Source organism: Eschrichtius robustus, chromosome 5 (assembly GCF_028021215.1).
Source record: "Eschrichtius robustus isolate mEscRob2 chromosome 5, mEscRob2.pri, whole genome shotgun sequence".
Taxonomy (NCBI): Eukaryota; Metazoa; Chordata; class Mammalia; order Artiodactyla; family Eschrichtiidae; genus Eschrichtius; species Eschrichtius robustus.
Genome location: NC_090828.1, coordinates 891,114 through 905,830, shown reverse-complemented (window position 1 = coordinate 905,830; position 14,717 = coordinate 891,114). Strand labels below are relative to the sequence as shown.

The following is a 14,717-nucleotide window of genomic DNA, read 5'->3' as shown; positions in this document are numbered from 1 at the left end:
CCCCGGCCCCGGCCCACCCTTACAGCTGGATTCTCTGAGGGTCTGGACGCAGAGGCGGTGGAGAAGGCCGATGGGCAGGAAGATTTGTAATTCTGGACCCAGTTCCTCTAGAAGCTTCAAGAATTTTCACTCTCTCTTTTGGGTTAGGTTTTGATTAAAGGTATTTTTCTAAGAACTTGTCCATTACATCTAAATTTTCAAATTTACTGCCAAAAGTTGTTCCCAATATCCTCTTACTGTCTTCTTGAAGTCTGAGGATGTGAAGCCGGGTAACCACCTGCCCCTGAGCGTTGAGGGGTTTGAGACCCAGGGGTCACCCAGGACCCAATCTGAGGAAGTCCCTGGCAGGCTGGGATGAGTTGGTCACCCCGAATTGACACCTCATTTTTCATTGATGATACTGGTCGTTGTGGATCCTCTTTACGGTATTTTTGTCTTCTATTTCATTGATTTATATATTTATTATTCCTTTGCTTTTTCGTTCCTTGGGTTGTTGTTCTTCTAATTTTTTGAGATGCATGTTTAGTTCATTGATCTGCAGCCTTCTTTGTTTAAAAAATTTTTTTTTACTTAAAAAATTGTGGTAAATTATATATACATAAAATTTACCATTTTCATCATTTTTAAGTGTACAGCTCAATGGCATTAAGTACACTCACATGGTGCGGCATAACCACCATCCAACTCCAGAATGTTTTTCATCTTCCCAAACTGAAACTCTGTCCCCGCTAAACACTAACTCCTCCTCCCCCTCCCCCAGCCCTGGCACCCATCCTACTTTCTATCTCTATGAATCTGACTCCTCTAGGGACCTCATATGAGTGGAATCATACGATATTTGCCTTTTTGTGTCTGGCTTATTTCACTTAGTATTATGTCCTAAAGGATCATCCATGCTGTAGCCTGTGTCAGAAGGTCCTTCCTTTCTAAGGCTGAATAATATTCCATCGTACGGATGGGCCACATTTTGTGAATCCATTCATATGTTCATGGATAGTTGGGTTGTTTCCACCTTTGGCTGTTGTTAATAGTGCTGCAAATATCTGTTCAAATCCCTGCTTTCACTTCTTTTGGGTGTATACCCGGAAGTGGGATTGCTGGATCCTATGGTAATCCCGTGTTTAATTTGAGGAACCTCCGTACTGTTTTCCGTAGTGACGGCATCATTTTACATTCCCACTTTCTTCTTCAGTGTATGCATTTCCTTCTAAACAAGGCTTTAGCTGCATCCCATAAATTTTGATATAATAAGTTTCATTATTACCCAGTTCAAACTGTTTTCTAATTTCCACTGTGGTTTCTTATTTTATCCCTGGATTATCTAAAGGTATAAATACCTTAGTTTTCAAACATATAGAGATTTTCAAGTTTTCCTTTACATCTAGTTTAACTATCCTGTGCTCAGAGGTTTTGCTTTGAGCGTCGTAAAGTGGAAAAGCTGATTAGCGTCCGCACGGAGGCAGTCGGAAGGCAAACGGACGCCTGGATCTGGTTTCAGGGAAGAGCTCCATGCTGGGACTAGACGTCCAGGGCTGTTGGCACGTGGGTCACTGGGTGAGATCCCAAGGGGAGACTGTACCCAGGAAAAGACTGTACACCCACACCTAAAGATGGGGGAGGCGAGAAGGAACCAGCCAAGGGGACCAAGATGGGGAGGCCAAGGAGGTGAGAGTGACTGGGAGAGGGCGATGTCTGGAAACCTCATGAGGGGAGAGTTTCAGGGAGGAGGAAAGATCGTCAGCACAAAGTGCTGCTGGTAGGTCAAGCAAAGAGGAGACGGTGGACCACGGCATTCAACAACGTGGAGGTCATGGGTGACATTGACCCCAAGGGTACCTCGTGGGACGTGTAGGGGCAATACATTTTTTTAAGGCGAGGATAAATTTGACAGTTTGTGTCGACAAGAATGGTCTGATAGAGAGAAAAATAACTGATACGTAAGCAATAAGGAAGGATTGCTGGAGCAATGTCCTTAGTACAAGGGAGAAGATGGTATGGGATGAGGTGGAGGGTGGGTGGGATGGGATAGGATGGGATGGGGTGGGATGAGTAGATATATGGATTAAAGCAGAGGCTGGCAAACTTTTTCTGGAGGGGGCCAGATGACTGATACGTTAGGCTTTGCAAATCATGAAGTTTCTGTAGCAACTATTCAGCTCCGACATTGGAGCATGAAGGGGCTCACAGACAGTGTGTGAGCAAATGGATGTGGTTGTTTTCCAAGAAAGCTTTACTTATGAACAAGCGGCAGGCCTGGATTTGGCCTACAGATAGAGTCTGCCGAGCTCAGGATTAGCGGACGAAGGGATAAAGGGACGTTCGGGTGGGTGGGGGAAGGGGCTGTCGTACAGATGGTGGTAGACGGTCGAGTGCGCGGGTGGGAGTGGTGGACCGGTGGTAGCTTGGAGAATGGATGGAAAGTCATTGTCCTCAAAGTGTGGGGATGACAGCGGAGCCCCATATTCTAGAAACTGGCCTTTGAGATGAAAAATCACTGGAGTTTCTTTTTTACTTTTGGTTGAAGTATTGCATGCGTACAAAAACGTGCAGACGTCCTAAGTGTGCAGCTTAACGGAGCCCATCGTGTGACTAGCACCCTCCCCAGTAGAGCATTATCAGAATGCCAGAGGCCCCCTCCCCCAGCATAGGTTAGCCTTGCCCGCTTGGGAACCTTATAGAAATGGAGCCATATACGTGCGTGTGTATACACACACTCTCTTTGTACTACACCACGTTTGTGAAATTCACCCGGAATGCAGCACGTCGTTATCGTTTGCTCGAGTGTGTGAATATGCTGCGCTTGGTGTTCATTCTATAGCTAATGGCCATTTGAGTGGTTTCATGAACAGCACCGCCACGAACATTCTGCTACATTATCTTTGGGGGCCATACGTATATGTTTCTGTTGGGTGCACACCCAGCCATAGAAGTGCTGGGTCACAGGTCTGCATACATCCAGCTTCAGTGAATACTGCCAACAGGTCTCCAAAGTGGCTGTATGGATTTACAGTGTGTGAGGGGCTGCCACACATCGTGGCCAACACTTGGCATTTCCTGTCATTTTCCTATTTAGCCATTATGGCGAATGCACAGTGGTATTGCATTATGGTTTTAACTATCATTTACCCGATGACTAATGAAACTGAGCACATTTCCCTGTGTTTATTGGCCCTCCAGACATCTTCCTTTGTGAAGTGTCTGCTCTACAATGTGCCCGTTTTTCTCTTGGGGTGCCTTCTCTTCTTATTATTGATTTGGATTTGATTGCATAATCTGGAAACAAGTCCTTTATTGAATACGTGCATTGCAAATATCTCCTGTGGGTGGCCTTTTCACTCCTGTGATGGTGACTTTGAGGAACGGTTCATAACTTTAATACGGCACAATCTGTCCATTTTCCACCTTAGGTTAGTGCTGCTTGTGTGCTATTTAAGAAACACACTTTGCCTACTCCAAGGCACAAAGAGGTTCTTCTATGTTTTCTCTTAAAAGCTTTATTGGGTTACTTTCACAGTTAAATCTGCAATCCGTTCGGAACTGACCTCTGTGTATGGTGTGAGGTAGAGACCACCACGCATTGCCTTCCATATGAATAGCCAGTGGACCTAGCCCCAGACCGAAAATCCCATCATTGCCCCACTGCGCTGTGTGTCACCTTTGTCACTCACCAGTGTGTGCATGTGTCTGTGCACGTGTGTCTGCATGTGCACGTGTGCATATGTACTTCCAGAGTTCGTGACCTCTTCCGCTGGTCAGTTGGTCCTTATACCAGTGCTACCCTGTCTTCTTCGCTGTGGATCTGTGATGTGTCGTTACGTCTGGGAGCATAAGCTTCGTCTTTCTTCACGATTCCTTACATACTTTTGACTCTTCCATATGAATTTTAGAATCAGTTTGTTAATTTCTACAAAGTAAAAACCCTGCTGGGATTTGGATTGGGATTTTATTGAATCTGCAGATTAATTTGAGGAGGACTGACCTCTTTACAATATCGTCTTCCATTCGTCCATTTACGTTTTTGCCAATTTTACTCAACATAGTTCTCAACGGAGCGGTCTTGCACATATTTTGTTATCACATTGGCTCCTAGGTATGTGATGTGTTGGGAAGCTATTACAGTTTTTAAAATGATAATAGCTGAGAAACCGGCTCTGTTTTGAGGGTCGCTCCATTCCCAGGCAGCTACAGAATGCTCTGTCGCTGATCTTCCAAACTCAGAGCACCCACCCCCAGCCCAGGATGCCCTGCCGCTCACCTCTCCCTGAGTGTCGGCCCATCTACCCCACTGCTTCCGTGGCTCTCTGACGTCTTCAGAAGTAGGAGCTTCACAGTCTAACTGGCTGCTCTAGTAACTGCAGAGGGAGTGCTGGCTCCCTGGGCCCTCTGTGTCCTGCGTCCTCCCCTCCCCCCCCCACACCTTCTCCACCCACGGGTTTTGTAGAGGTGCTTATGGTTTAAGGTTCCAAAGTGGGGAGGTCTGAGGGGGAGAGGGGGAAGGGAGAGGCACCGGGGGGAGGGAGGAGGTGCCGTCAGGAGGCCCGGGAGGGGTGGCACAGTCATGAAGTCGCACCTGCCCCCGGAGCAGAAAGGAGGGCACTGTGGTGTTCAGGTTCTGGAGCTGGCTCTGCCACTGACTGCCTGCCTCAGGGTCCCCATCTGTACGAGGGTGAGACAGGTGGTCTGGGGGGCTCCCCAGAGCCTGGGTGAGTGAGGGCCCACCCTTGGGACAGGAGCCGGGATCAGATGGGACATGTCTCCCTTCCTCGTTCAGAAGTGAAGATGGGGCACCAGTATCCTCACGGGGACGTGAAAGGCCTTCAGTTACCTCTCCCGCCTCATGGCTCCCCTGCACCCTCCTCCCCCAGCCCCGCACAGACTGGACACCCATCCCGCTGCCTCTGCCTCCTCTGGCCCCTCCACCTGGACGCCTGACCTCTGTCCCCTCTGGCTGCTGGACTCTTATTTATCCTTCAAGGTCCGACTCAACTGCCACCTCCTCCCGGAAGCCTGTGTGGGCACAGAGGACTCAGTAGCAAACAAGATCGACAGGATGCCGCGCTTCTCTCATCCCGTGACATGAGTCATTTTTCAGTTGGTGATTCATACCTTGGACTTGGTTTTCAGTCCCTCTGGTAGTGACCTGTGTCTGAGCCTGCTTGTGTGCCAAGCGCTGATGGTGCCGGCGTGGGGACGCAGAGATGAATGAGAAGTTGTCCCCCATCCCCAGTGCCTGCTTTCATGCCTGGCCCAGATCGCCCCTTTATTGTTAGTTGAGGCCCAAACTACCACCCACAGAAGCCTGACCCGGCTCCTGGGGTGATGCCCAGGGCCCCAGAGGGCTCAACGGACGCACAGAGATCTGAAACTGGGTGGTGCTGCGACACAGCATGGCGGGGGCCAGGGGTCACCCCAGGCACAGAGGAGCTCTTTCTCCTAAGGAAATGGAGCCTGGCAGGCGGCCGCCCAGGCCCAGGGCCCTCTCTGCAGCCGGCCAAGCCACGGAAGGACGGCAGGCAGACGTCCGGTGGCTGGACTTGGCTGGAGGCCCTGTCCTCAGATGTGTTCTTCAAGCTGTGCCCACGCCTGGCGAGGGCCAAAGCCTGGCCCTGGGGTGCCTGGGGCCCTGCAGGAGTGCTGGGGAGGGTCTGAGGGGCAGAGGCGGAGGAGGAAGCGAGGGTTGGGCTGCCTCCCCGTTCCTCTGCCTTCAGGGAGGGGACCCAAGGCCAGCGTGCCTGCGGAGTCCTGATCTCAGGCCACTGGGAAGGTGCTGGGGGCCCACGGGCGGGGGCCCAGTCCCAACACTGCCGCCGTGAGTGCAAGACCCTGAGCCGCCCTTCCAGCCGAGATGACAGATATAAAACGGGTGCTGGGAAACCCTGAGAGGTGACGCCCTTCTCACGTCTCCATGAGCAAGGGAGCCTCTGCCTTCCGGCCGCCCCCCAGGAGCCCCAGCCTCCCTCCTCGAGCGCCGGGCAGGCACAGCTCCTGCAGCGCCCCTTGCAGCCACACGGTGGCACTGTTGGAGCTCCGCCACCCCAGACCCAGGCTGCTGGCCGGGGCCCCCCCCCCCCCGCCCCCCGACTCTGCGGAGGGGCCCAGGATCCTGACTCGCTCGCGCTGCCCCTGCTCCCGCTCGTGGGAGCGCGTGGCCTGTGTCCTGGCTGAGCTGAGGTCCCCCGCTGGACACCCGCTCTCGCAGGGTGACTTTAAATGGAGCTTCTGGCGCCCCTCCCTGCCTTGCCACTGGGCTCATCTGGAGCCACGCCGGGCCACCCAGGGGTCTCCGTCACTGGGCCCTGGGTATGGGGAAGCCTCCTCTTCCTTCCAGAAGTCGCTGGGCTCCTCTCCCTGGGGACCTGTGCCTGAGCAGCCTGCGGATTCAGAGGGGCCACTCGGGGGTCCGATGCTGGTCACCAGCACGGGAAGGAGCGAGATTGTTCTGTGTGGTTTCCGCTTCCGTCTTACAGCTCCACCCGCCCTCCCGAGGTGCCTCATGTCCTCACCTGCGAGGGTGGAGGGCGGGGGTCCCCCGAGCCGCAGCCCCCGGGCCCCTGGGACGCCCCACTTTCAAAGATGAGAACACACGGCTCAGGAGAGCAGGTGGCAGCCGGGGCTCAGGCAGCACCACCGGCAGTGGCAGACCAGGGGCCGCAGCCCACCTCTCCCAGAGGGGAGCCCTTCTCCCATCCCGGTGGGAGAGAGGGGAGCCCAGAGTCCTCGGAGCGGAGACCCTCCCCATCCACACAGCCACACGGGGAGGGCGGCGGCGATGAAGGAGGGGCGGCCACCCCACTGGGGTGCACACACAGGCCCCCCTCTAGGGCTCACCGGGGGTGTCACGCAGGGGCTGTGACCTCCCTGAGGTCCTTGGAGGCCGGTTGAGCTGATGAGGAGGAGGACGCTGGGGACAGAAAGGAGGAGGGGACATGGTCAGGCTCAACTGAGAGTCTGAGGTCTTTTGGGGAACTGATGCCCAGCCCTGGTGTCCCCTCTGGCCGGCTGAGACTGCGAGGGGGGGAGGGGGCTTCTAGAAGTCTCCCAGTGCACTGCCCAGTCACAGGCAGACAGCACACCCCCACAAAGCTGGGCCAAAAACCCGACCCAGAGCCACCCCTGGCCCACAGGGCTGCAGGTGGCATCGCGGGATCCTGGGCGGGCGTGGGGGGAACCAAGCCCCAAGGCCAGAGGTTGGTGCAGGCCCAGTGACCCGCCCTGGGTGAAGGCCCCTCCCGCTCCGGGCCCCTCCCCGCCCCCCGTTACTGGGGGGGAGTGGGGGGGGGCAGGAGGTGGGGCGGGGTGGGAGGGGGCAGCCCCAGGGCCTCCGCGCACCCCCGCCGTGCCGCCCCCGCTGCCTCCCTCGGCTCCAGCTGGGCCACGGCCCATCGCAGGCACCCGGCCGCAGCTGGAACCCATTACGCCCCCAGCTCCTCTTGGGACGTCTCGGCTAATAAGTGACCCTCTGTAAATGTTAGGAATGAGTCAAGTTTGTGCCGCTGCTGCTTTCCCGTTAGCGGGTGGCGCCGCGGACGCCCAGGGGAGCGGGGAGGGTGGTGTGGAGGGCGGAGGGGCAGGGGCCTTCCTGGCCTAGGAGGAGGCTTCCTGGACTTGACAGTCCCGCGGGCCTCAGGTGGCTCTCGCCTCCCCGTTGGGCCTCAGTTTCCCTGAGTGCAAAGAGGGTTCAGGGCGGACGATGGCTGAGCCCCTGCCAGCGACCTTTCCTCCCCTGAGGACAGGAGGGGCCCTGGTGGTCTTGGCGCCCCCTTCCCGGCTCTGCCCAGAAGGGGCAGCGGGCACCTCCGCCCCACCCCTCAAGGGAGGCTGCTCACCGCCCACCCAAAGTCATGCTGAGGGGGGTCCCCCAGGGGGAGTGTGGTCGAGGTGCCGCCCCAAGACCTCCCAGGGGACTCAAACTCCTACACGCAGGTGAAGGAGGACTGGGGTCCAGGTGAACCAGGGCCAGGGCTCTCACTCCCCGTGGGGGGCAGTGGAATTCAGTCCCGAGAGTTTGCTCAGTGTCTGCCCAGCACCGAGCTCCTGTTGGGATGGGAACGTGGCTTCACCAGGTGTCATGCAAGAGACCGGGTCTCGGGGTGGCCCTGGCCACTCTGGTGCTGACGGAGGGGCAGGCCTTGTGTCCAGCCAGACGTGAGCGGAAGAGACCAGGCTGGGGTCTCAGGAGGAGGGGACGGGCTGAGATTGTACCAGGGCCGTGGGGTGGGGGGAGCAGGGGTGCACCCAGGAAGCCCTCCATCCCTACCAGCCCAGGCCTGAGGGTCAGAGCCAGGTGGAGGGGTCTAGGCCTCGAGAGGGTCTTCAGGGAGAGCTGGGAGGGTCAGAGGAGGACAGGCAGGTAGGAGGCTGTGTGGTGGTCACTCGCCAGGGCCCTGGGCTGGGATGCAGATCTGGGGAGTCTCGGGGTGGGGGGTCTTGGGAAGCCAGGGGTGGGGAGGGGCTGGGCACATGGTGGTGAGTTTGAGAAGTCTGGGACCTTCGGGGGTGATGGGAGGACCCTGGTTTGTTGCCCTAGAGAGTCACTGGAGGGGACATCCATCTCCAGTACCCCCTGGGAAGCATCTGGTTACCCTCTACTATTTTCACTCACTGCCTGAAAACATGTCGCAAATGCAGCAGGGCCGGTGGGCAGCTGTGGACTGTCCTGACTCCTGGGCCATCTTGCCTCGTTACCCTCTCACGTCCAGATGTTCATGCTGGTTTAGAATTGGCTGCCTCGGCCTGGAGCGTTCACAAGTTCCCCCCACGGTCAGCACCACGATAGACCTGGCGACAAAGGCCCCGCCCCGGCCCTGGGCTCTGGAGGGCAGCCCAGGCCCTCCGCCAGGTGTGCCATCCTCGTGGAGCCAAGAATGCCCAGGGCCGAGGCAAAGTGCCAGCTCGAGCCCAAGACCCCAAGACCAATCTCTGGGTACCCAGGACCCAGGGTCTCCTACCCACGTCCAGGCCTATTCGGGCCTCTTCCACAGCCGGTCAGCTGCTCTAGACGGCTAGGAAGGAGGGCCGTCCCCACGAACCTCCCACTGCCCCTCCCTCGGCTCCCACCCTGCCCCGTCCCAGGGCCCACGCGTGCCCCTCCCAGTGGACGGGGAAGCCCCACATGGCTGGCCTTGTCCTAAAGGGGGTGTGTGGGTGGACCTTCTACCAGTTTCCCTCTACTGTTGTCAGCCCCTCCTGCCGTGGGGTTCTGGGCCGGCTGGGTGGGGTTCAGGCCCCTCCCTGCCAACCCCACTGTGAAAACTGGGAGGCTGCCTGCTCCAGGAGGGCCAGAGGCAAGAGCCTGCCTCCCAGCGTCCCCGGAGAGGTCCACCACGATGGTCAGTGCAGCCCCCGCAGAGGCGGAGCAGGGCTGAAGGGTGGAGCGAGGTGGTGCCCTAGGCTAGGAGTTCTCTGGACCAGCTCTTCTTTCCTCACCTGTGCTCAGAGCAGCGCCAGGATGGGCAGGGCGCACTCCCACCTTAAAAGGTGGGGAAACCAAGGCACGGGCCTTGGGTGACCTCAGCCTCGCCCAGTCCTCTCCAGGGCACTTTGCCACCGTATGGGAGCCCCGTGGCAGCCCCCACTAACTCCAGTGGGTTCACGTGGGGCTCTGGCATCTGTCCAGGGACTGCCCCAGGCATCTCTGAGCGGGTGTTTTTCAGAGGCTGGAGGACACCGTCCTGAGCCCCGTGGCCAGCAGAGAAGACCGGGCGCTGACCGTGCGTGGGGGAGGCTGGCGGGCCTCACCCATCCCCGTGCCTGCCCGCATCCGTGAGATTGTGGCTGGCAGCCTGGGCGAGGAGCCGCCCCAAGGTGAGGGGGGGCACCGGGGGAGCTGCAGAGCCGTCAGTCAGAGTCTAGCTTTAGGGAGCCAAGCCCCTCCCTGTCCCCTGAGCGGGCTGGCCCCTCCCGGCCCATCATCTTCCCCTGTGCTAGGGCGAGAACCACACCTTCCCACGGCATCGTCCACGGGGCTCAGAAGCCGATCCCCACAGCGCGCTCACCACTAGGCCACAGGGACCGTGCCCACCTAGCCCTGCATTGGTTTGTCACACATTTGTGCCCACCAGCCTTGATTTCATCTATGTTCATTTTTCGTTAGATGAGTGAAATCCTAAAGGTTGACACTCAGGAAGCGTGGATGCTGGGCAGCCCCTGCCCGCAAGAGCTCTGCTCCCCCAGCGCCCGGGCCCCCTCGCGGTGCCCTCTCGCTGCCTGTCACGGCTGCGTGCGCGGCTGGGTCCCTGCACCGAGGCCACCCAGCCAGTAGGGCAGCCTGGCCCCAGAGTGTGCCCCGACCCCCTCGTGCGGGGGCCCCGAGACCCCTTTCTGAAATAAGGGGCTCTCCAGCCTCCTAGAGGAACTGGGGACCTCACTGCGTGTGCTAAGGAAAAAGAAAGCCCACTGTGTGGTTAGAACAGCAACTTACTTCTTGGGGATGAGATCTGGTTACCCTGAGTCAGCAGTTCTCACTGCCTGATGGGGGTGTGGGATCCCCAGCGTCCAGGCCACCCCGCACACTCCGCTGTAACTGGTTTGGGGCTCGCCCTGGGCATGGGTCTGTCCCGGGGTGAAACGTGACGTCCACTGACAGGAGAGGAAGGGCGGCCCGGGGCTGAGGTGCGGCCCCAGATCGGGGTCCCCCGGGTCAGTCCCGGCAGATTGGCAGATCGGCAGGCCGGCAGCGGGGACAGGGAGCCGGGCTGGGGGCTGGGGGCTGGGGGCTGGCCTGGCCACAGGCTGACCTGCTGCTGCGCCTGCAGGGGTGCGGGAGCCGCGAGCCGCCTCGGCCCACGTGCAGGAGGAGCTGCTGGCCCAGGCGGGGGCCGAGCGGGACGAGCTGGCCGGCAGGTACCGCGCGGTCAGCGAGCAGGTGAGTGTGCGCAGGGACGCATGGCAGCCGGAGGGTGGCAGCCTGGCCCGGGGTGACCGGTGGATCCGTCAGCGAGTCTCAGGACGTGGAATGACAGTGGTCGGCCACGGCACAGCCAGACCCTGGACGGTGGCTAGAGAAGCTGAGGCTGGAGTGGACCGGTGAGAGCGGGACAGGCGCCCGGGTCGCCCCGGCCCCAGGGTCCCCCAGGACTCCCCCCCAGCTTAGGCACTGACTTGTGCCCCACCTGCCAGAAGCCCTGGGGGTGGCTGGGGCAGTCCTGACCCTTCGGCCCCAGCATCCAGCCCCGCGTGAGCACGTGGCAGCAACTGCCCAGGGGAGGAGGGGGGGAGCCCAAAGGAACCGTCTGGGGGCCTGCCGAGGAACTGGCCCCGCGCCCAGCCCCCACCCCCGACAGTCGAGGGTGGACGGACCCCAGACACACCCTCGGCCCCTGGTCCTCTGTCCTCAGTGCCCTGGGCAGCCGCGGTGCCCTCCAGGGTGACTGGCTGCAGCAAGAGGCCGTTTGGTCACGACCTGTGGGGCTGGGAGGGCCTCCCTGTGGACAGATGGGGAAACTGAGGCAGAAAGGTGACAAAACTTGCTAGGCCAGAGCCTCTGTCCCATGTCTGCCACCCCAAGACATGATGGCTTCTGAGGCAGGACTGGGCTGGGGTGCCCGGCCCACAGTGTGGGGCACTGGGAGCCCCTGTGTCTGCAGAGTCCCCCTGGTCTACGTGGCAGGGCAGATGACCCCACTTTCCAGATGAGGAAACTGAGGCTCAGAGCTAGTCCGAGTTGCCCAGGGCCACGCTGCCATTGTTGGGGCTGAGACCTGACTCAGGTCTTTCTCCGGCATGACCAGTGACCAGTGCCGAACGCCTGAGGGCCCTGGGTCAGCCTCGTCTCCTCCAGGGTTCCGAGGGCTTCCTGGGATAGGCGGTGTCACCAGCCCCACAGAGGGAGGGGCTCTCTGCCCCCACCCCGAACTGTCACACCTGTTCTCATCACCAGCCCCACCCCCGGGCAGGACTGGGAAGGCCCTCCTCATCCCAGGCGGGACCAGGAGCACTGCGGCGATGTCTCCCGCCCTCCCTGGGCCCTGCGTGGGGCGGGGGCGGGGGCGGGGATCTTCCTAGCACTGGGTGGGGAGATGTTGGGAACAAGAGGGCCTGTGGGAATAGAAGCCGCAGAAATCCTGCTGCCGATTAGGAAACCTCGTGAGTCAGTGAGCTCTGAACTCACAGGCCCACGCCAGCTCCGGCAGGCGGCTCAGCACCCCTTGTGAGGGCCACAGAGGGGCCCAGCCTCCTCAGGTTCCCCAAGCAGGTGGGCGGGGCAGATGGTGGTAGCGGGGGGCCTCGTGGCTGTTCCGTGGGCGCCTCCATCCTGGCTAGACTCCCAGCCCCCGCCCAGCCCCCTCGGCTGGGCTGGACCCCCGGCCCCTCCTCTCCAATCCCACTGGTAGCTGTGGGGGCCACTCACCTCCCTGTACTCAGGCCCCATGTCGTGCCACAGGGGTGCCCTTCAGCTCTCCTGACCTTCCTGCCTCAGCCCCCCACCAGCCGGCCTCCTCGGGTCGGGGCCCCCAACACTGCCTTTTCCCCTCAGAGCCCCGGGTCCCCGTCTGCTCAGGCTCCAGCAGGCTCGGGGGCTGGCCTGGCCCAATTTGGGGGGCTCCCCTCCCTGCCAGGCCCACTTACTGGGGGTGTGGTCCCCACCCACCCGCTGGATGAGGGGCTGGGAGCAGACAGAGGGTCGAGCGCAGGCAGGAGAGCAGCTGCAGGGGTGGGACCCCACGCTCACTCACTCCCATGGGGGTGACCCCAGGCCTGCTCTGCATCTCGGCCGTCCTGCCCCTTATGTGGCTGGACCAGAGCCTGGGCAACCCCTCCACCGGCCGTGGGCACATGGCACAGGGCCATGGCACGGATGGCTGCCTGCCTGACCCGTCTTAGCAGACCCAGCTCGACCCCAGCCCTTATCGCAGCCTGGCCCCCCCCAACTAGGGACCCCAGGGGAGCCCTCTCACCCGTCCCTGGGAGGGTTTTGTGCCAAAGCTGCCCAGCCCGCTGGGCTTGGAAGTGTCCAGCCAGGTGGGTCAATGCCCCTCTCCAGCTGCAGGCCCGGCTGGAGGCCACTGAGGCTCGGCTGCGGAGGTCAGAGCGGGAGCACAGCGTCAACCTGGAGGAGGCCCTCGGCCGGCTAGAGGCTGCCGAGCAGAGGTGAGGCCGGGCAGGCAGGGCGGTGGGGGTGCAGGGAGCTCAGCCGTCACCACAAGGCAGTGGATGGCACTGTGCTGCAGGGCTGTTGGCATCTCTTCCCAGGTGACTCCAGGGCAGAGCAGCACGGGGAGGAGGAGCACGGGAAGGAGGAGCACGGGAAGGAGGAGGAGCACGGGGAGGAGGAGGTGCACGGGGAGGAGGAGGTGCACGGGGAGGAGGAGCATGGGGAGGAGGAGCAGCACGGGGAGGAGGAGGTGCACGGGGAGGAGGAGGAGCTCGGGGAGGAGGAGCACGGGGAGGAGGAGCAGCACGGGGAGGAGGAGGAGCACGGGGAGGAGGAGGAGCTTGGGGAGGAGGAGCACAGGGAGGAGGAGGAGCTCAGGGAGGAGGAGCTCGGGGAGGAGGAGCACGGGGAGGAGGAGGAGCTCGGGGAGGAGGAGCATGGGGAGGAGGAGGAGCACGGGGAGGAGGAGCTCGGGGAGGAGGAGCACGGGGAGGAGGAGGAGCTCGGGGAGGAGGAGCATGGGGAGGAGGAGGAGCACGGGGAGGAGGAGCACGGGGAGGAGGAGGGGCACGGGGGGAGGAGGATCTCGGGGAGGAGGAGCACGGGGAGGAGGAGGGGCACGGGGGGAGGAGGAGCTCGGGGAGGAGGCGGGGCACGGGGAGGAGGAGCACGGGGAGGAGGAGGTGCACGGGGAGGAGGAGGAGCTCGGGGAGGAGGAGGAGCTCGGGGAGGAGGAGGAACACGGGGAGGAGGAGCACGGGGAGGAGGAGGAGCACGGGGAGGAGGAGCTCGGGGGGGAGGAGGAACACGGGGAGGAGGAGCACGGGGAGGAGGAGGAGCACGGGGAGGAGGAGCTCGGGGAGGAGCACGGAGAGGAGGAGCTCGGGGAGGAGGAGGAGCACGAGGAGGAGGAGGAACACGGGGAGGAGGAGCACGGGGAGGAGGAGGAGCTCGGGGAGGAGGAGGAACACGGGGAGGAGGAGCACAGGGAGGAGGAGGAGCTCGGGGAGGAGGAGGAGCTTGGGGAGGAGGAGCATGGGGAGGAGGAGCATGGGGAGGAGGAGCACGGGGAGGACGACCACGCCCAGGTCCTCAGGCAAGAGTGCAGGTCCCACAGGTCACGGGACCTCCCTGGCCCTCTGCTCCCTCATGTGTCACCCCCAGGCCCCCGACACCTGCTGAGTCTGGGGCTCTGGCCTGTACTACAGGCAGGTCGCCTGAGCTGCTCATGGCCCTCGGCTGGCCTTGCCAATCCTGGGGGTCCGGGGGTTCTCCCCTCAGTCCCACTCTTCTTCACACTCTGGCCCTGACTCCCAGGCCTCTTTGGCTTCAAGCCACTCTGATTTCACTATCGGGCTCACTTGCGCACCGTTGGTTAAGTGTGTGTCAAACCCCAGTCCCCCGGAGGTAGCCCCAAGCCCCAGGACACGGCCCCGGAAGGGAAGGGCATCTCTCCACGTTCCCTGCAGGGAGGCCAGCGGGAGGGCTGAGCCTCCACTCCATGGCCAGCTCCGTCTCCAGACCTGGAGGAGGTTAAGCCATTTGTGGAAGACTTCCCGGACTTGGTTCATCCTCAGGGACTCTGGAAAAGGAAGAAAAGTGCTGAGAAGCATTTTGAAAACCC

The 14,717-nt window shown here is 60.7% G+C and overlaps 1 protein-coding gene across 1 annotated transcript in view; it reads left to right on the top strand.

The window, feature by feature from the left end:
* The first annotated feature begins 7,690 nt into the window (after window positions 1–7,690).
* The window catches only part of CROCC2 (ciliary rootlet coiled-coil, rootletin family member 2), a 65,202-nt gene continuing 58,175 nt past the window's right edge, over window positions 7,691–14,717 (top strand). The window contains 4 exon segments of the mRNA XM_068545403.1: window positions 7,691–7,867; window positions 9,654–9,804; window positions 10,755–10,864; window positions 12,983–13,089. Of these exon segments, the coding sequence (XP_068401504.1) occupies window positions 7,691–7,867; window positions 9,654–9,804; window positions 10,755–10,864; window positions 12,983–13,089 (545 nt within the window).